Genomic DNA, 22,458 nt, shown 5'->3' with positions numbered 1-22,458 from the left:
ACATAAATATGAAGTCTAAAACTGACACAAATAAGCACAATACATGTAGTATCACTCGTTTTAACCGCAGCATTCACAGCCTGTGACCGGAATAAAACCGGAAGTAGCCGAAGCTAGCGCTAGCCTTGGCTAGCTTCCCATCTTATCTGAGTGGTAAACTGCAGAGTAAAATAAATAAAATATGGCGATTTTTAAACTGCCACAACTCCTGCATTCTAAATCCTACCGACACATCTCATAGATCGATCTCGCCACTGAAGTCTCGGTTCACTCAAAATGATTTTTTTTTAAATGTGAGGTATAGTTTTCAAGATACAGCGATTTGTTTGACGTTAGCTTCGGTGCTAGCTTTCGTTAGCTTCGTTGCGCTAGCTTGCGTTAGCTTCGGCGCGCTAGTTAGCGTTAGCTTCGGCGCTAGCTAGCTTAACTAACTAACTGACGGTCTGACTAACTGATTAACTAAGTGACTGTTACTAAATGATTAACAAACTAACAAGTTAGCTGACTGACTGACTAACTAACTAGCTAGCTGACTGGCTAACTAAGCTCAGCTGATTAGTGAACTGTCACTGTAATTTATATTTACCAAAACTAATGCAGTGTAATATTCTATAAAGTTTTTATTATTTTAGAGAGGTGTTGATTTGGTTGTTTGTTATCTGTAGTTTGTGATGCTGTTGAACTGTATGTATGTTCTGCCTCTGCCAAATTGTGGGTTACATCTGTGTTTGTGTGAGGGATGGGCACCAGCAGCAGCACACTTAAAATTCTTCCTTCAAAAGTTTGGCATGCTACTCCTCCCACAGCTTTGAGAAATCCCAGGCAAGATATATATCAAAACGACCGGAATAGACGGGAATCGATGGGAAAGACTTTTCTCAAGTCTGCGACATCTCGTTTTCTTCAAAAATCCGAAAAACCGACCGATTTTTGCCCATAGGAATGAATGAGAAAAACTCACAAATTGATCAAACCCACCCCTCTTTGGAGCCACACCACGTCGTTATACTTTGTCGCAGAAACGTGATTAAAGGTTTAAACGGGTCACAAGACTTTGAACTGTGTTGGTCTAAAGACACTTTTTGATATCTTCTACGGTTTTTACAAAATCACAGTTTATGTTTTATGAAATTTTTGAGATTTTCAGATTTTATAATGGGTGTGTATTGCGTGGCTTTAGAGTGCGGTGACATCACCCACTCTAGCATTCAACCTTTCTAAATTTTATCAAAAATATTCAAGACATTCTCATCTTACTCCCACAGCTTCTACTCTACAACAACAATTTATATATCAAATGTAGAGAAACTTGTCCTCTCTCATTCAATGTTACTTGCATTGAGATAGGACTCACGGTTTTTTAATAAATCGCCCAAAAGTGCAGAGAGTGCTGGATTCCAGCTCTCATTGACTCCAATGTTCTTTTCTTAATAAAAATTACTAGGTTGAATTATGACATGAGTTGGCCTACCGGCGCTTATAGCAGTAGAAGCTGAAAACTTGTGAACGAAAGCTCAAGAATGCGAAACAGGTCAACCATTAAAACAATGACTTATTAAAACAAAATGCAGAACATGTTCATTTAACACAAAATTTTTAATTCACCTTGTTCAGCCAGTGTTGAAAATTGGGGGCGATATTTGCTATTAAAACTGAAGATGGAGAAGAAAAACAAATTCCTAGCGAAGCGCAAAAAACTAAATGACACAATACACAGCTCTCATTACTAGAAGAATCTACTGTGCGCAATAATTCATCAGGATTCATTTGAATTAAGCTAGAGAACTGAGACCTGTGTCAAGGTAATCCTATCATCTCAAATTCTCAGGAAATGTAGTATAGGCTTAAATATAATATACCTCATGCATGAAAATGTTTTGCATGATTGAACAAAATGTAGCCTATTTAGATAACTGATGTAGGGGTCCTCGCACGGGACTCCAAATGATGTAGGGTCCTCGCACGGGCCGCCAAATAACGCAGGGATTTTACTCTCTACGAAACCGGGGCGCCAGTTAAACGTTGTGTAGCAGTATAACTGCAAAAAGTAATCAGTCTCATAAAATTACTATTATCAGAAATATCTAACCACAAATTTAGTATTTTAATTAATAATTAAAATAACCAATATTAATGATTAAACGTACCGATAACCTGAAGGTTGGAAGTTCTTCGAAAGACTGCTTTAACTCGGCTCTCATGTCTATGTGATTCCAAAACGGACACCGGGGTTTAATAAAATATATTTATTAAACAAACGTAAAACACAGAACAGATAAACTAACGGGAAGTTAGTAAGGAAATTTAGTTGGGTATGTGTGTGTGTGTGTGTGTGTGCGCGTGTGTGTGGCGCGCGCGTCGCTTGAACAAAGGAAAGGTAAAAGTGGGAGTAGCTAGCTTGGGTAAGCTAGAGTTCTGGGTGTGTTAGTTATTGTTAGCTGTGAGAAGACTACTTGCGTAGTTTACTCTATATATGCGCAAAAGACGGCGAATCAATTCACGTACATATATAGCTAACAAAATACATTCCAATGATAAGACGGCAAATATGGAAACACAGATTCACAAAAACAGTTAAGACTAAACTAAACACTGGCTATGCCTGAATGTTTGTTCTCTTACTGAGTCCATACGCATTGGATCCAAAAACGTGCTGTCCTTGTAGGAGCTGCGATGGTGCTGTGAATGTGTGTCCTGGAGAGATGCGCAGGCTGGGGCGTCTTAGCCGCGCGTTGTCGTCTGGTCCGCTCGGTTGCTGGAAGGATGTTCGTTGGTCCCTTTTCCGGGTGGAAAAGTTTGTTGCTGTTGTTCTTTGGTGAGCTTTGCAGGGGTAAACTGATGTAGCGTTCCGCGTACACCAGTTTCCACTCGCTATAGGCCACGAAGTTACCGCGAGGTAACTGGGTGTGTCCGTAGGCCTGGTAGTGCGCTGTGCAGCTGTTAGTGTCATGTCATTTTGGCTATTGATTGCCTATGAGAATGACAAAATTCCATAGCAATATCACTTTCTGCTTCTCCGTGAGTGTCTGCGCACCTCTGATAAGGATCTGTTTGTCCGCAAATGCATTGGCATTCAGTACTCTTAGATTATTTCTTTTATAAACTGAAATCGACACAAAAATGTTATGGTTAAAGAATAGACATTTAAAGCCTGTCACTATGGTGTATTCTCCTTCCTTTTATTTCACCCCCCATTGTTATTAAGATAATGCTATGTGTGATAATGCCCCAGCCTTTAAACTCCACACACTTATGTCTGCAGAAAGAGGAACTTTGAAACTGCACTTTCAAAAAAATTTTATGCATACACAATATGGATTATTAGAACTACAGTGGTCCGAATCTCCCCAGCTCACGGTCCCAATCGGGCCATTGCCAGATTAATGCACCTAGTCTGCCCAACGCTTAGCCAGCAAACTCACTAATTCTGCAAGAATACAAAAAGCAATTCAGAAATTTTCATGACCTCGGCCATGAATGACATAAGCAAACTGCTTTAGCTAGCTAGAGGACAGTGGATGAAATACATGTTCACTATCATGTTTTAGTAGGCTACATTTTGTCTACATGTAGTGATGAGGCTTAAAGAAAAAAAAATGAGCCAGGATAAATTAATACGAAATATGATATCGTTCATCTTTACATACAAATATCAATTAAATAAAATAATGGGAAGTGTTTGGTGGCAGTTTGATTGCTGCTAAAGTTGGTGAAACCAGTTATTAATATTGCGGGGACAATTACTTTTTCACATGGGTGATATGGGTGTTTTTTCACTATACTAAATAATACTTTTAAAAATGTGTTTTGTGGGGGTATCTCGGTGGTGCAGCCTGTGGAGCACTGACCGCATGCTCATTGCGAGCCGCGACGTCGACGGTTCGAATCCGACCGTCCGACAATTTGACGCATGTCTTCCCCTCTCTCTCGCTTCCTGTCTCTCTGTACTATACTGTCCAATAAAGCTGAAAAAGGCCTAAAAAATATCTTTAAAAAAATAAATAAAAGTGTTTTGTGTTCTCATGTTCCACTTGTCTAGTATTGCATATTGTCTAAAGATCTGAAACTTCAGTATGAGTGGGCTCCAGAATTATTGGCAGATTTATCACCCTTGATAAATGTGCATGTAAAATACTGTAAACTCACAAATAATACCATTAATTACATAAGCTTTATTTTCCAACATGTGTAGTGTGTGTTATTAATGATTCAATGGAATCATTATCCGAGTGTATACTTCAGGAATGTTCCTTTTCCTGTATTTTAGGCTAACCTGACGCTTCAGGAAGCACGTTTGGCAGTGGCACAGGCAGAGCTCTCCCAGGCCCAAGAGCAGCTAGATGCCAAGCAGAAGGAGTTGGATGAGGTGCAGGCACTCTATGATGGCGCCATGAGGGAGAAGCAGGCACTTCTGGATGATGCCCAGGCATGCCGACGCAAGATGACCAATGCCACCGCGCTTATTGAGGGACTCGGTGGGGAGAAGGTCAGTCCATCCAAACCTCAGCTGATTGCAACTTTTAATTATTTTGTCTCAGGACATTCGAGAGTGATATTATATTTGCTGTTTTATTCACATTTATTTTTTAAGCTTGCATTGTATGTGCTTACTATATACGAGGGTTGTGAAATGAATGACAAAAATAATAATAATAATAATCACATTTTCTTATTTTGTTCACTTTTTGCTCAGTGATTGAAAGTAAAAAAGATAAGCTCTGTAAGTCTCTCTTGATAAGACCATTTGCTAAATGCCCCAAATGTTAATGAAAAATATGGAGGCTTGTTTCTGGGTTGTGAACTGATAATCTATTTAAAATGCAGATTAATTTAGATTATTTCATTTTATTTAAAAAACATTTTTTAAAGCTCCCTTACTGATAGAATGGCTATCAAATATGCCCTAAATGTAAGTCTAATTTTGAGTCACAACTGATGAAACAGCGGAATGGCTGATTGTTTCATTTGTTGGTTGAAGCTACATAGCATCACATACTCAAAACTCATTAATATGTGACGCCGCGTGGTAAAGGGGGTAGCATCGTGTAGTTCTCAATCTTACAGAATACTTAATTGTGTCAGATTTGATTTCGGTCAAAAATGAGATAAGCGCAGTTCGGAATTTTGAAATACTCTTCAATCATTCTGCTAGAGTGTCACAGTGAGAAAATATATATATATTTTTATATGTAAAAATATAATATGTACCCGAGTTTCGTTGCATTTCCCGTTTGTCCTCCACCTTCTTCTTTGTGGGTGTATCAGCTGTAGTTTTGCAAATTAAGTGGTGACGAAAATTACAGATCAGAAACCATTTCTTCAAGCTGACAGCAATTGTCCAGTCACAAAGGGCTGTTCACTCCTCTAGACGTCAAGATTCTGGCTTTTGCTCACTGAAGAACTCCACCTACCTACTGGTAAAGAGTATTAATTCAAAATTAGTCTCATCTATTAACTCTTTTTGTTGCATTATGAAGTTTCAGATGCCACTCTTGAATCATTACATTACATTACATGGCATTTAGCAGACGCTCTTATCCAGAGCGACGTACAATGAAGTGCAAATCAAACACAAGTATTGTGTGCTAAGAGGACTTGAGAGGACGGTACAGTTCTGAGTCCTAGTGTAAACATACAGATAATCAGAACCCTTGAAGAGTACAATCAACTACCAAACTAGCATACCACAGTTGGCAGCTAGAATACCCTGAATACAACAATGCAACAGCCAATAAAAAACAACAATATCTATACAAGTAACAATATCTATACAATCTATACATAAGTCCCATTACAGTCTAAGGCTAATCATGGTGGTGAGTTAGGGAGGGAAAGATGTAGCCTGAAGAGATAAGTCTTCAGTCTGCGCTTGAAGGAGGTCAGAGACTCTGCCGTTCTGACATCCACCGGGAGGTCATTCCACCACCGTGGGACGAGGACAGACAGCAGTCGTGAGCGTGAAGTGCAGGTGTGGCGAGGGGGAGGCGCCAGACGGCACGAAGTGGCAGAACGGAGGGGTCTTGTTGGTGTATAGGTCTTGATAAGGGATTGAATATATACAGGGGCTGATCCCTTAACTGCCTGGTATGCGAGCACCAAAGTTTTAAATTTGATGCAAGCCATAACAGGCAGCCAGTGGAGGTTGCCTAGCAGGGGGGTGACATGTGAATGTCGGGGAACATTGAATACCAGACGGGCTGCAGCATTCTGGATCAGTTGTAGGGGTCTGATGGCAAATGCGGGAAGGCCAGCCAGCAGAGAATTGCAATAGTCCAGGCGGGACAGGACCATTGCTTGAACAAGGAGCTGAGTGGAGTAGGTGGTGAGAAAGGGTGGGATTCTCCGGATGTTGTACAGGAAGAACTTGCACGCCCGGGTCACCGTAGCGATGTTCTCGGAGAAGGACAGCCTGTTGTCCATCACCACTCCAAGGTTTCTTGCACTAGGGGATGAGGTCACTGTTATATCCCCTAGTGAGATGGAAAAATCAGAGAAGGGAGAGGTTAGAGCAGGGATGAAGGTTACCTCCGTCTTACCTGGGTTGAGCTTTAGATGGTGGTTGCCCATCCAGCTCTGGATGTCTCTCAGGCAGGCGGAGATACGGGTAGAGACCTGTGTGTCTGATGGGGGGAAGGAGAGAAAGAGTTGGGTGTCATCGGCATAACAATGATATGAGATGCCATGAGCAGAGATAACGGGGCCAAGGGATCTCGTGTAAATGGAGAAGAGGAGGGGTCCGAGGACTGAGCCCTGGGGGACTCCTGTAACAAGGGGGCGAGGGGTTGACACTCTTCCAGCCCAGGACACCTGGGACGACCGGCCAGAGAGATAAGATTTAATCCACTCTAAGGCTGTGCCACAGATCCCTGTAGATGCCAGGGAGGCTAAGAGGATGGAGTGGTTGACCATGGCGAACGCCGCAGAGAGGTCAAGAAGGATCAGGACAGAGGAGAGGGAGGTTGCTCGTGCAGCCTGAAGGGACTCATTGACGGAGAGGAGTGCGGTCTCTGTCGAGTGGCCAGGTCTGAAGCGGGACTGGTGGGGCAGGTTATTCTGTGAGAGGAAGGAAGAGAGTTGGTTGGAGGCAGCTCGTTCAATGGATTTGGATAGAAAAGGAAGGAGAGATACAGGACGGTAGTTTTGAATGCAGGAGGGGTCTAGAGTGGGTTTCTTCAGGAGCGGGGTGATGTAGGCCCTCTTGAATGATGAGGGAAAGCAGCCAGAGGACAGAGAGGAGTTAACAAGGGAGGTGACAAACGGAAGGATGTCAGGTGTGATTGCCTGAAGGAGGTTTGAGGGGATGGGGTCCAGGGCACAAATAGTAGGGCGGTGGGAGAGCAGGAGGTGAGACACATCAGCATCTGTAAGGGGACAGAAAGAGGAGAAACAGGGGGCAGACACAGAAAGGGAGGCAGGCATAGAAGTGGTGGTGGTCGCGAAGGTGCTGCAGATATCTGCAACCTTCTCATCAAAAAATACCGCAAAGTCATCAGCAGTGAGTGAGGACTGAGATGGTGGGGGAGGTGTGCTGAGGAGAGAAGAGAAAATGGAGAACAGTTGACGAGGATTAGAGATGGAATTCTGGATTTTTGTTTGGAAGTAATTTCTTTTGGCAGTGGTGATAGCGGAGGAAAATTGGAGAGACTGGTAGGAAGACAGGTCCGATGGGTCTTTTGATTTCCTCCACTTCCTCTCAGCTGCACGTAGGCTGGGCCTGGAGGAACGTAGAAGGTCAGAAACCCATGGGCTGGGAGGGGAGGATCGAGCAGGCCGGGAGACAAGAGGACAGAGAGAGTCAAGGGCTGAGGAGAGAGAGGAAAGCAGCTCGGAAGATGCGGAATCAGTGGGTAGTTTGGAGAAGGATTCAAGAGAAGGGAGGGAAGCGGTGACTCTGGGGGCAAGGGAGGAGGGTGATAGAGAGCGGAGGTTACATCGGACAGAAACAGTGGGGGTGGGAGAAGGGGAGGGAGGCAGAGGAGCTAGGGGGATGGAGAAGGAAATGAAGTGGTGATCGGACTGGTGTAAAGGGGTAACAGTGGGGTTAGAAGAGGAGCAGTTCCTCAGTAAGATCAGGTTGAGAAGGTTTCCAGCCTTGTGAGTTGGGGGAGAGTACTGCAGAGAGAGGTCAAAGGAGTGAAGTAGTGGTATGAAGGCAGCAGACTGGGAGGCTTCCAGGTGGATGTTGAAATCTCCCAGGAGGATAAGTGGGGTGCCATCCTCAGGGAACGAGCTGAGTAGAGTGTCAAGCTCATCAAGGAAACTTCCCAGGGCACCTGGAGGACGATAAACGACGACAATATAAAGTTTAACAGGGTGAGTAATTGAGACAGCGTGGCATTCAAAGGTGGATAGGGATAGGTCAGTGAGGGAAAACGCAGAGAATTTCCAGGAAGGGGAGATCAGCAAGCCAGTGCCACCTCCACGGCCAGAGGGCCGGGGGGTGTGTGAGAAGGAGAAGGAAGGTGAGAGGGCATAATCTGCTAATTACTCATTCAAACTAGCGATCTAGTAATTATCCTAACAATTGCAGCGTCCAAAGTATCTAACTGATTCTGATCACCTGATCAGAATAACAAGCGAGCGAGACTGCCGGAGGCTGGTGAAAAACACACTAGATTCGCTAACTAATAACAAAATGCGACACACCTCGTCTAACTAACACGGCAATTTGACGAACAAATCTACAACAGCTGATAGACTAACAAGGTTTCCTTATTACCTAATGCTCACACGCAAAAAACACAGAAACAATACTTAAGTTCCCTGGAGGTCTTCAACTACACACAGCTAGTGGAAAAAATGCACTTCTCTAACGAATCTAACGTTAGCTGACGTTTACACTACTTCAGCAACTTTATTGTCATTGTCATTATCCTGTCAGGGGAACTGTGCAGCAGAGCAAGTCTTGGCAAAAACAAACCAGTTGCCCAGTTCCAAATGTCACTTTTAGACTGGGAACAAGCTAGTACAAATATGGTGGTGACATGCAAATGTTAGAAAGTCAGCCTAAAAAAGTTAGTTAATCTAGTTAGTCTTTCCAACGTTAACATTAACCAGCGGAGTACCTAACGTTCGCTGACAAGCATATATAGGCTTATATTATAGTTGTAGACAATCAAATAAGCTAATGTTGTCAAGTGGCAGACATGACATGACATGATGAAATTTGTCTTTTAACTGAATAGTTTTCGACCGGCTATAGGTGAAAATGGCAAACATAAACATATGTGTAACCGTACCAATTTGAAAATATGTGAAATATTGGTAACACTGTCTTGAAATGCCCTTTATCCTCTGGAGGTTATTTTTTTAATTACTTTTGTAATTTTTTTGTCTACCTTAATTAGTTGGACTGAATAACTAAAAGACATGTTAAAAACATTGATCATAATCATTATTTGGGCTAATGTAACTTGCCTTTAACAATATTCTTGAGATGATATTAAATTACTTTTCCACAAAGCAAAACGGGTGATATGCCTTTACTCGCAAGGAAAGTATCATATTTTAAAAGTCATCACAGATAAGGCATATCTTCCATTGATACCAACCAGCCTTTAAGGACTAGAAACCGTTAGAAAATTTTGGTTGCAAACCAAGAAGCCTTATCGCGCTATTCAGCAACATAATGGCCCACACATTGAAGATAATTGTGCAAAGTGTTATTTGAAAGTAATTTTGCAAATAAAATCAATCACTCGAAATGCATTGCAATGGGCCTAGTGACGAAGGTGTTGAAGATTGGTGGGATTAATTATTGTGACTAATACAAATTTGAACAAATTTTTTTTTTTTCAAAGTACAGTGCCATGTTGCAGTTTATTCTCCTTCGCTTGTTGCTGGCGTCTGTACACACCTTTGCCGGTCTCTCTCAAAGATGCTCCAAATAAAACAATTTGCTACACATCAATAGGCTACACTAAAATAATTGTTTATTTCAACAAACATAGGCTAACGTAGATTCACTGTGTTCCGAACAGAACATGGGGAACTGACCGCTTCCATCAGAAGTTAATGTCCGTTCAATGGTAGTTTTTCCCCTGAGGAATGTGGTTCATGATTATGGTTGCATTATGGCTATCCCAGACACTTAAACACTTTCATCGATGTAAGTTGGAACAATAATTATAGAGAAAACAACAAATCAATATACAACTTCCTTGTGTTCGGAAAACCATGTTAGCTCATGATGTTCCCAACACCTATTCAGGATGTTCCAAACAGCACCTGAAGCACATCTACTACAGTTTTGCACTTTATTCTCAAATCTCTATTAAATCTTTATCTGATTAATCTCAATATTAATTCAAAACTGATACCATTTATATAAAATGATGTGTCTACGTGCGTGAACAATTTTACAAGGAACACATTTCGCTGAGCCATATTAGCCTGCCCATTTTATAGTCACTTGTTGAAAATGGATCAGGTGGGCATGGACAACAAGCTGACAATGCGATACTGCTAAAATGGGTATGCTATACAAATAACCCACAGCACCCCCGCAAATTCCACTTCTGTCCCTTAATTAGCCTCCAACAAAAACACAATACTTGTAGCATATTATTTCATTCATCTTGTGATAGGTTGTTATGAATGCAGAAATCTGTGATTTTAGTGCTGAATTTAAAGCACTTTGAGCTATATTTTATGTATGAAGTGTGCCAAATAAAGGTGCTATAAAAATAAAGCTTTGATATAATTGCTGCCTTTATTTGGGGACTGTTCGTTTTGATACTTTCACTCCTTTAAAATCCACAAGTAAGGGAAATCTTCCACAATATGGCACCTTTAAATGCACCTGTGGCATTTTATGTTCAGACCGCTGTCATATGTAACTTTGTCAGTGTGATGTTTATGCCTCTGACCCAGGCTGTGTCCTCCTCTCATGTCTTTATTGTAGACGCGCTGGACGGAGAGCAGTGCTCTCTTCCAAAATCAGATCAAACGCCTTGTTGGAGATGTTCTGTTGGCCACTGGTTTCCTGTCCTATTCTGGCCCCTTCAACCAAGAGTACCGCAACCTACTCCTGCAGCAGTGGAGGAAGGAAATGACCAACAGCCACATTCCCTACAGTGATGTATGATTTTGGATCATTCAAGCTGTTTGTGGTTTTTCCTGGCATCTTCTGCTCCACAGATCTTGCTTAGCTCATCCTTCTTGAATGATCTTTTATTACCTTTTGTCTATATTACTCTTCTGTGTCACTTTTCCAAATCATCCTTCTGCTTTCTTCTCATCATTTTGGTCTGTGGTCGCTCTTTGATATTTTTAAACATTCCACTTTTTTAATGGCTTCCTGTGTGAACTGCTGCATATTTATTTGCAAAGTGCTCTTCATGAAAAAAATCCAAAACCATCTAAAGTTTATAAAGTTATAATTGATGGTTTTTTGTTTAAAATGATTTTACATTTTTAATTAAATGCTTTGCTACCTCTGATTCAAATACCTCATTAATATTCTGTGGTCAATGCAGGACCTTAATGTGATCAGCATGCTGGTAGACAATGCTACCATTGGGGAGTGGAACCTACAGGGCCTGCCCAATGATGACCTCTCCGTCCAGAATGGCATCATTGTCACCAAGGCCTCACGCTACCCCCTTCTTATTGACCCTCAAGGCCAGGGCAAGATCTGGATCAAAAACAAGGAAAAGGACCAAGATTTGCAGGTGATGATGGCTGTCCTTGCTGATGGTGACTATTGAATTATGAATATTTCTGAATATTTCAGGTACATGCAGAAATAGACCCCAAGGGGGGCTTGAGCCCCTGCCCTTTTCCCCTCTCTCTCAAAGAGTGCCCTTTTGGTGGGTGGTGTTTATAATTTGTATTTTATATAATAAATGCAGGGCAGGGGTCCGCAGTTTTAGCGTCATGCGTCATACAGTGCATCCGGATGTGATTTCTTAGTTTTTTATTTTTAATAAATTTGCAAAAATCTCAAAAAAACTTTTTTCACGTTTTTATTATGGGGTATTGTGTGTAGAATTTCGAGGAAAAAAATGAATTTAATCAATTTTGGAATAAGGCTGTAACATAACAAAATGTGGAAAAAGTGAAGCGCTGTGAGTTCTTTCCGGATGCACTGTAAGTCTAGTGTGTGTGCACATCTATGTGCATGTGTGAGTGAAGGCGTGTTGTGTGTGCATGTGTGTGTGGTCATGCTGTGTGGTATATCAGACACAGTGAGTCTACGTTATTGTATGTTGATGATTAGGCATGTTGTCAGACCAGGGCTTTGGTAAGCTATAGGCTTAGCTAGCTAATTGGGATGCTGTTTGTTTCGGTGACCATCTGCTTCCATCTTTTTACCGCTTGACATATGCAGCTACTGTAAATAATGGTCCCCTCTCTGCTGGAGATTAATGGAAGTGAGATGAAATTAAGGAATTATGTTTCAGAAGACTCAAAACAGGGCCCATATTATGACGATAGTGTGTGATTGTGTGTGTGGCAATATTGGGGGGGGGGGGGGGGGTTGGAGGGGGGGGGGATTGGGGGATGGTGCTTGGCCAAGCTGCTTACAGTGGTTTTGTATTTCATTTGGTATTCTGCCTCCAACGCCCTTAGCTGTGATAAAATTTGCACTGGTGACCTGTCCAGGGTGTATTCCTGCCTTTTTCCCAATGTATGCTGGGATAGGCTCCAGCCCCCCTGCGACCCTGTTCAGGATAAGAGGGTTCAGATAATGGATGGATGGATGGATCAGTTCAGTTTCCCTGCATTTTACTTTAAAATATATAATATTGAAATGTTCTGTTTTCTAGTATTTAATTAAACATATTTTTTAATACATTTGAAGGAAGTTTTTTGTTGGAGTTTGTGTTACTGTTACTTTGTGTTTCATTATTACAGCAAGTATCAGTCATCAGTCCTTTTGATTACTAATATGTATCGGTATTGGCCCTGAAAAACCATATTGGTCGACACCTACACAATTCTGCAGGCTCTTTTTGGTACTACTTATCAAATTGTAACCTGGCCATCCTTTTTACGCAGCCAGAGTGGTTTGCAGTACTACAAGTATGTAGTAGTGTAAGTGTATAATTTGGGGGGAAAACTGATTACTTCTATTATATCCTTAAATACAAAAGCATGCTATCTGCCCAACAGTATTAACTGATGAACTGTACTCTTTTTAAATTTGCACTCTTTTTGGTTTTGATTGTGAATATGGACACAGAAAAAGTACATCCAATCAAATAAAAGCTGAACATGTGAGCAGCACCAAGGGATCATGATTTAACAGTCTGATCTCTGTAGAAGAGTTGGTTACGTCCTAATTACAAACACACAACATATCTACCTCACTACAGAATAATCACTAAATGTAGGCTCCCACATCGTCTATATTTATGTCTTAAACATGTTACAATTAAGAGGTATAGCTAGAGCAGACTTCTTTTCTTTCCCACACTGCTGCCATTGTGTTAAAGACTGAAAGCTGAAACGGAATATAGTCTTTTTGACTAATTTCTGTTTACACTAGGGCGCTACCAATAATAAAATTCAATCACTGACTTTTGTACTGCTCCTGTCTGTTGACCTCCACATGATTGTTTTTTTTTTGTTGTTGTTGTTGCTGTTTTTTTTTTTTTTTTTTTTCTTGCAATGTCCACTTGCAGTGGCGGGGCCTATTCCCATAGGGCAAAACTGAAAAAGCATGGAGGGAAATGAGGATAAGCATGACATACATGTGTTTTGGCTAGTTATAGAGAAGATGAGTAGCAGTATGCTTTATAAGCTGATGGCATATGCAGTGACATCAGAAAGAAGCCAATAATGACTTATTTCATTTAGCTCATTAATCAACTGGAAGACCAAGGCCTGTCTTCATTCACCTTCAATTTGAAAATAAAAGAAAGTATTAGATTTTATATTCATAAGCATAATTATCCAGGAAGTTAAATTTGATTATCGCTGACCTGCCAAACTGTCTGCAAAGATAAAACCAAACACAAACGCTTTTATTATGAGTAGAATTGATGTGCCAATTAAGTGCATAATCAAAGCTGGAATTTAAGTAAGCCATATTGCAACATAGAAGAACGTTAGCACTATAATTTCTCTCTTCTGTGCATCAGGTCACATCTCTCAACCACAAGTACTTCCGGACACATCTTGAAGACTGTCTTTCTCTTGGGCGCCCACTGTTGATTGAAGATGTGGGAGAGGAGCTGGATCCAGCCTTGGATAACATCCTGGAGAAGAATTTCATAAAAACTGGATCCACATATAAAGTAAAACCAGGATCTTGAATTTACACTTAACATTCAAATAATAATGAAAAATAATGAGTAACAACTTTTAACTACAGAAAACTACCCTTTTTATTAAACGTAACTAAGCTGAGTTTAAACATTCAACAAATACAAGTGAAAGTAGTTTATTGAAAACTCTACTGTATGGATTCTACTCAATGGTACTGCTAAATTTCAGACAATTTGACATTTGTGATCAGTCTGTTATCCTCCATAATTTGTATGTGCTTTAAAACATTTCGGGAAGGTCACAAAAACTACCATTAATTGGAAGGAATGCTAGGCCAAACATAGGATACCCACAGGAAAACACTTTCTCTAAACCGAATGAGAATTATGAAATTTGTCACTCTTGGCCTGCTATTTAATTCGGATTCATATTTATTCGCTCTGGTTGCAAAAAGAAATTTAGTTCTGTGGGAGAATGGGGAAGGGGGAATTACTACTTCACTGTACATCAATGACGCCATAGCAATGTAGCCAAGAAACATCGTAATGTTATCCTTCAGCATAGTTTTTCATTGCTTTTTTTCTTTTATACAATGGACAGTGTTGTACAATGCACAAATGTTAACACTGTTGCTGATTCCATGTTGTGCTATTTTTTGCAACAATCCATTTCTGTACATCTTGTATTCATAAATGGTGTATGTGTGCAGAGATTGCGTTAATGCGGAATTCTGCGTTTCAAACAAAGAAAGAGAGCCAACATGCAGGGAAAACAAATATACTGGGTTCTATAAATGTGGATATGACCCAAATGTGAACCACAGTAAAATGTTTACTCCGGTTTCTTTGAGCCAATCGTCTTCAGTATCTGACATTTGTATTATTCATAATATTTACACAGCCGTGGATATCATTGTGCGATTCAAAGAAAGAACTCTTAATTTGTCATTTATTTTTAAGATAATGCATTTTGTATTATTGCAATTGTTTTCTGTGCATTTCATCTTTGTATTTAGCCAATTACAACTCTGGAACATCAAAATTTACTGCCCAGGATAAAAAAAAAAAAGAAGGCTGGTATTACTGTAGATTGTCCTCTCTAAAAAGTGCATTCCGACTTACCTCCTCCACAGCTACCTATCAGTGGTAGGCTAAGCTAGAATGACAAAACTGCATTGTTCATGCCCGCTGTGACAATGTTGCTCTAATCGTAATGTGATCAGGTGCTGTCTACGATAACAGATTATTCATATTTGTCATGTTGGTATTTTAAAGTTGTAATTGTATCACCAATTATCCTCCTGTGTGAGGGCATGCTATACATTTATTGTGTTACTATCCTGGTGTTACTATTGTGTTACTATCCTACTATCCCACAAATATTAAGCCTATTTTTATCATAACGCAAGTGAAAACACTAGTCTAAAACGCAAAACATTTTAAATAAAAAAATTTACAATTCTAAACATAAATAAAATACCCTGAGTTCCCAAAATGCAATATTACGTTGTCTAGTGCAGCCACTGGCTCATACACCAATGGCGATTGGGTGCCATGTAAGGCACCAACAAAATAGGCTAGGATTGGCTAGATTTGGCATCTGTGCAAAGGGGTAAATCCCGTTATAAACTGAACCCAAAATATTGCGTTTAAAACTTGAGCTGAGCTCAGTTAACGTGGAGCAGGCTGACTTTACAAAATTTCTTAATCACTGACAATCTGAGCTCTAAGTGTCAGTCTGGTTTGTGCTGGGATAAATAAATGCAAGACCAATCAGTGTTAACCTAACCTGCATGTGACCACTTCTTTGTGTGTTTAACTTCAGGTCAAAGTGGGGGACAAAGAGGCAGATGTGATGAAAGGTTTCACCCTTTACATCACCACCAAGCTGGCCAACCCTGCGTACACTCCAGAAATTAATGCAAAGACAGCAGTTATTGACTTCACTGTCACCATGAAGGGGCTGGAGGACCAGTTGCTGGGTCGAGTCATCCTCATTGAGAAACAGGCCAGTCTTAACATAGATTTTACAATTTAAATTACATTTATTTGTATCCCGTTTTTTACAACACAAATTGTCACAAAGCAGTTTTATATAAGCCTCAGAGCAAGCCAAGGGAAACAGTGGCAAGTAAAATTCCCTGACTAACAGGAAGAAACCTTGAGCAGAACCTGGCTCAGAAGGGGAGCCCATCTGCTTCTAACTGGCATTTGTCAGACAGAGAGAGTGAATACAAAGTTATATACAGTATATGAGTATATACAGTATATACATAAATAATAATTTCACAAGTAATGATTATAATATTATCCAGGAGGTCTGGTTCTTGACAAAAGGAAGGCAGGGCTGGCAGGATGGGGGGATAGCTGAACTGCTTGAGTTACAGCTCCAGGCAGGTGAAAAACAGTACAAAAACATTAATCCACAAATAATGTGTGGTTATTTGCATTACTCTCACTTTCCTGTCAGCTTTGACCAGTCTGGCCATTTCCTCTGACATCTCTCATTAACAAGGCCTTTCTGTCTGCAGAACTGCTGCTCACTGGATTTTTGTTTTGTTTTTTGCGCTATTGGAATTGTGGCCTGACCCCTTCTCGCCTGTCTTATCTCATGTTCATGTCTAGTCTCAGTAAATATTATTTTTTAGACTGCATGTTAATCTGTCCTCCACTGTCAACCATGCAAGATCAACATGCATGTTATCTATATTTACTCTCATTGATATTTACTCCATCAATGTTGGCTCCCAGTGACTTGCTCTATGGAGGTACCCTTGATGGAGAGACTCAACTAGTTCCAAAAATGTTGGTGTTTTCAAGTACTTCTCTTCCCATCCATGTTTCTCAAAGGAATTGGAGTCTGAGCGTGTGAAGCTTTTGGAAGAGGTGACGCTGAACAAGAGGAAGATGCAGGAGCTGGAAGATAATCTCCTATATCGACTGACCAGCACCCAGGGCTCCTTGGTGGAAGATGAGTCCCTGATTGAAGTACTTAGGGTCACCAAGACAACAGCTGAAGAGGTGAGAGTGATTGAGGTCTCATTGGTTTTCCCATGTCTCATCCAGTCCCATGAAAATCTATAAATGTCTTGTTTTTCTTTCTTTCTTTGTTTTTTATTTTATCATATTTAAATCTTGAAATGTTTCTGCACAAATGTTTTCATTGTCTTGAGAATATACTGAATGGTTTATACTAGATGGCCGTTAGGTGAAAACAACATCCATATTGTGCAATGGCCATCTCAGCCTCCAGACTTAAATAACAATTAAATACCTATGGTCTGAACTTTCCATAGCTCAAACCAAAGATCCGAAAGGTTCTGCATGAAGGAATGGTCAAAAATCTGGGTGGCTTTCTCTGTCAGGATATGACGGATCCGGCATTTATCAAAGGTCCCAATAATTCTGGACCTGATTGTATATATATTTGACATTTCAGTGACACAATGGCCACATTTTTAATTGCATTACTTTAGGATAAGCAAGCATTTTAAAATAATACAAAGCAAATGCAATGTGCTTTCACACATCTTTCCTTGCTATTGTGAATGCCATTCAGAAATGTAGTTCCAGTTCTATCACTGTGAATCATGTAATTTAATATGTACCCATGGGAAGCTGGGGATTAGTCCTAAAGTGCATACTATCGATACTATTTTGTGATATCAAATCTGACAATATGAGCCCTTTTTGCTAATACATATTAATACAATCACGTTTCACAGGTGAGTGAGAAACTTACAGTTGCCGCCGAGACAGAGGCTAAAATCAACTTGGCAAGAGAGGAGTACCGGCCAGTGGCCACACGGGGCAGCATCCTGTATTTCCTGATTGTGGAGATGAGCTTGGTCAACCTCATGTACCAGACATCATTGCGACAGTTCTTGGGCATTTTTGACACTTCTATGAATAGATCTGCAAAGTCCCAAATCACCTCCAAGAGAATAGGAAATATCATTGAGTTTCTCACCTATGAGGTTTTCCGATACACTGCAAGGAGCCTCTATGAGGACCACAAATTCCTCTTTACAATACTGCTGGCTCTGAAGGTGGATCTGCAAGCAAAAAACATCTCCCACAATGATTTTCAGACCCTCATTAAAGGTAAGTCACATCACAAATGATAGTTCTTCCCATGTGTCCACTACACAGTGTATAACAAAAAAAGAAGTTGTTAAGCAATATAATGGTTACACTTTACAATAAGGTCCATGCATTGGCATTAACTAATGTAGTTGTTAACATATAATAATTTACAAATGCATTCATTAAGCTTGAAATTAATTTCTCATTATTTAATGTATTTCTTTCTTAACTAATGTATTAGTTACATGGATATTTATACATTAGCAAACCATAGGGTGAACGTATAATTGGTTAAGCATTAACAGATGTTAATGCCTAACTAATGTAGTTGTTAACATGTATTAATGGTGCACAAATGCATAAACAAAGCTGAACAGCTTAACTTTTCAGTAGTTTGATAGTTAACAACTATATTAGTTCATTACAATTCATGTAACCTTATTGTAAAGTGTTACCAATATAATAAACCAGGTTGAAGAGCATGCCTGTATATGCTTTTTGTACAAATTGTACATAATATATGAATAAATGAAGGTTGCATAATGAAGGTTGCAGAATACCTCAAGCACATATTTAACGTAATTGAATCAGTTACATGCAATAACTTTACTGCCATTTAGCAGGTGCTCTTATCCAGAGCAATTCACAATGCAAACAGAAGTGCAAATCAGGGATTGAGGTGAGACAGAAGTACAGGAAGTGCAGACTCAGTTGAGGACTTGCCAATTCTAACTATTATTACAGTTATAAGATACTAGTTGGTAATATCTAGTTAGTTTTCATAGACCGTCAGCTTAGAATTATAAGGTCTTATCTGTGTTCTGAAAGTTTCAAGTTATTAAGCTTCAGAGATTCCAAAGCGAATGGGTTCCAAGCAGATACAACTTTTACATGTTGCATTTTTTCATACATTTAAACTGTATTTTTGTATAAAACTTTTTTTTAAATGTCAGTCATTCTCAGTTCACGAGACGCTTAGTTGGCTAGCTTGTGATAAATGAATGCAGGTAAGTTCCCCGGATAGCTACTTTTATCGTTTTGAAGTTGTTTACCCAAATATGAGTTTTATTTGAATATTATATACCAAAGCAATGAGATGGCATTGTAAACTTCAGTTTTTTATATGTGGAATGCGAGTGATCGACTGTAGGCTACTGATTCAGTTTAATTTCTTGGTTAGCCAACTAAAGTATTTTTCAAAATTATCTACTATTTTAGGCATGTGAAACACGAGTTTGTGGAAGAAAGAATTAAAGCTGCAGGGTTTGAAAAAATATATTTAGAATGTTTCACGTTCTAGCATGGCAATTAATGTAATATGATTTGAAGTTTTAATGTAAATGCAAACAAACACAACTGCCACCGACAGACTCATGCATCAACAACATATCCATTTGGGCTTACTCCATTTCATAGATGTGAACAGTTTAATAAGTGAATCTAGCATTTAATCTTCTCTGATAAAACTGTTCACACCCACTCACTAACCAAGAAATACTTTTTCATTATATTATATTATACTTTTTTCAAATAATTTCAATTTTACCTGCTCTTTGCATTGCATTTAAAGAAATGGAGGTTCCTGTAGGGCTTGCGGGTTTTTGATGTGTGGAGACCAAATTAATTGTCTTGCTTTCTCCATGGTTACACTACTGAAAGATAGGTAGATTTTAACAAAATAATTTATTAGTACTGACCTTTCGGTCGAAGACCTTCGTTTTTAATCAATAATCTTTAAAATTATGTTCAAAAAAAGAGTAAAATGTCGAAAAATGTACCTTATCTGTAGCTGCATGCCTACAGGGCATATTGATAGACATTGATGCCGAAATTCTGAACACTTGTCTCATATTTTTATCTCAACCCCAAATGTATTCAGTGTATTGCAAAAACAAAGGAATTGGTCTTGCTGTTCCAATACATTTGAAGGGGACTATGTTATTCTTGACACTACTCCTCAATCTCTAGTAGGGTGGTGTTCTCAGGTGTCTCTCGTCAGTGCTTACTTGCCCCCAGTCGGTAACCTAATCTCGAGCAGGCTTTCATTTTCATATCACTGCTGACTGTATCCAGATCTATTTTAGCACCAAAATCTCACCACTCCACCAGTGTCAAATATATTCTGTTCTTCTACCTTGGGGATGCATGCGGCTGGGATGTGATATAACTTCAAAGGGCAGTATATATTGGCAGTAACCTGTATGTATTGCCTTTTCACTTTCATATCATGCCTCTCTCGCTGACTTCATTGTGACCTCACTGAAGATGTGTTGCGAGGATGAGTGCCAAAGAGTTTAGCTGATGGACTGAAATTTCCATTTCCAAGGCCGAAGTAGTTTCATTACCTTAGGCCTATACTCCTTGATCATCCATATTAACTCAACTAGAAATACGCATTGTTTGATCCAGTCCTCTCCAATTTTACTAGAAAATTTCAGCAGGGTATTTTTAGTTGCTATGAGTTCAAGCTATTTTTATTTATAGAAGACCAAGATATGGAAGCTAATCCTGAGTAGAGGTTAGATGCTTAAATTGAGTGTAGCACCTCATTTGGTTCATATGGAATAAGAAATACTCTGAATCTCTAAATAATTATTGGTATGTTTCCAGACAGGGGGTTTCTCCAGCTTTTTCTCACTATTAGATTCTGTAGGCTATGCAATATAATGTTACCAGTCCCAATTTGCTTTCATGTCTTCTCAGAGGCTTTACATCTTTCTGCAGTTCATTTAATTCATTCTATTACATTTACTTTCTTAATTCATTAATTCATTATTCATTTATTTGGGGGGGTCACATCTGGAGGGGATTCCTGAAATCACCTACAAATGTACAGTGCTGTCTGCAATTTGGACTGTGGTATAATCTTTTGCCTTTGTAGCACATTGGATTTGAAATGAAACAATCAGTCTGAGGTTAAAGTGCAGACTGTCACCTTTCATTTGAGGGTAGTTACACCCATACTGGGTGATTCAGGACGTGCAGGACTGAATTACCAGTGTAATGCCGGACAGGGAGCCCATGATGGAAGCCCAGCAGCATGTCTATAACCAGCTCACCCATCCCCGGGGCTCCAATTACAGATGCAGTCAATTAAAATGAGCGCAGGATTCTGCAGGTAAATCACACGGATATATACGCGTGCGTTGCTGTCGTTGTAATGTACATCTTCTTTCATGAACATTCCTAAACTCATGCAGTGCCATGAAAGTACATTGCAGTGTGATGTGTGAAGAGTTTTATATGTAGGAAAAGCTGTGTTAAAGTTCCACGAAATAAGAGACAATCTGGTGTCTCAGTACGCTGAGATGCATTTCCAGATGCTCAATGGCGTAGCGCAATTCTGCAACCAATCCCCCCCACCTTCTGCAAGGTCAAGACACGAGGCCCCTCCCATATTAACACTTAGGGCCAGATTTACATACATGAAACTTGCTGTGCCTGACAATGGTATTTTGGTTCATTTCAGTCTGCGACCAAATGTCTTATTTACAAAGGCTACAGCTCATTACACAATCACTGAATGGGACTGCCTACGAATTGCATTTCCATCTTTTATTTCTCCCATAAGTGTAATTATTTGTATGGCTGGTCACAGAAGTTGCAGGTGATTTTCTTTTTTTTGGTCCCCCAGAAATACATTATTTAAAAGAACAGCTGTGAAAATATAGTTTCTTGTGAATTTAAGGGGAAATTCTACAGATTATAAACAGTGTTTATAATGGAAAATATTGGCTGAAGTGACGGAACAGTCACACAGAAAACTGAAGACAGTTACAGCACTAGGTTAACAGGTGCAAATAAATCTATAATAATTTCTAATCAATTGATCTCAATCGGGTATTCCTGGTTAAATAAAGGTCAAAATAAATAAAATCAAGTTACCAGCTGTTACGAGTGAAGTATATTGATGCATTAATTGCCTAATCCAGTCCATCACATAACGAGCATGCTTTTTTGCGTTTAGACGTTGTTAGAAATTCCATGGCTACCGTGTGTCCATTTTTATTTTGAGGCTTGTATTGCTTGGCCTACATGTAAGGCTCATCATTTTCGGAGTTAATGTTTGATTCATTAAAAAAAATTGGGTTATAATTGAAATTCCTGAGTTCCTGAGATTCCTGAGATCTTCTATTTTAATTTTAAACATTGTCCTTTC

General features: G+C 39.7%; 1 protein-coding gene across 1 annotated transcript in view; it reads left to right on the top strand.

Annotated features, from left to right (window-relative positions):
• dnah5l (dynein, axonemal, heavy chain 5 like) overlaps positions 1–22,458 on the top strand; it is a 168,438-nt gene that overhangs the window by 112,123 nt on the left and 33,857 nt on the right. The window contains exons 59-65 of the mRNA XM_061238957.1: positions 4,268–4,486; positions 10,904–11,080; positions 11,478–11,672; positions 14,088–14,243; positions 16,039–16,221; positions 17,064–17,234; positions 17,939–18,317. Coding sequence (XP_061094941.1) covers positions 4,268–4,486; positions 10,904–11,080; positions 11,478–11,672; positions 14,088–14,243; positions 16,039–16,221; positions 17,064–17,234; positions 17,939–18,317 — 1,480 coding nt within the window. The remainder of the gene's footprint in view (positions 1–4,267; positions 4,487–10,903; positions 11,081–11,477; positions 11,673–14,087; positions 14,244–16,038; positions 16,222–17,063; positions 17,235–17,938; positions 18,318–22,458) is intronic.

This window comes from Conger conger, chromosome 4, assembly GCF_963514075.1.
Source record: "Conger conger chromosome 4, fConCon1.1, whole genome shotgun sequence".
NCBI classification, from domain to species: domain Eukaryota; kingdom Metazoa; phylum Chordata; class Actinopteri; order Anguilliformes; family Congridae; genus Conger; species Conger conger.
This window is presented reverse-complemented; position numbering and strand designations above follow the sequence as displayed.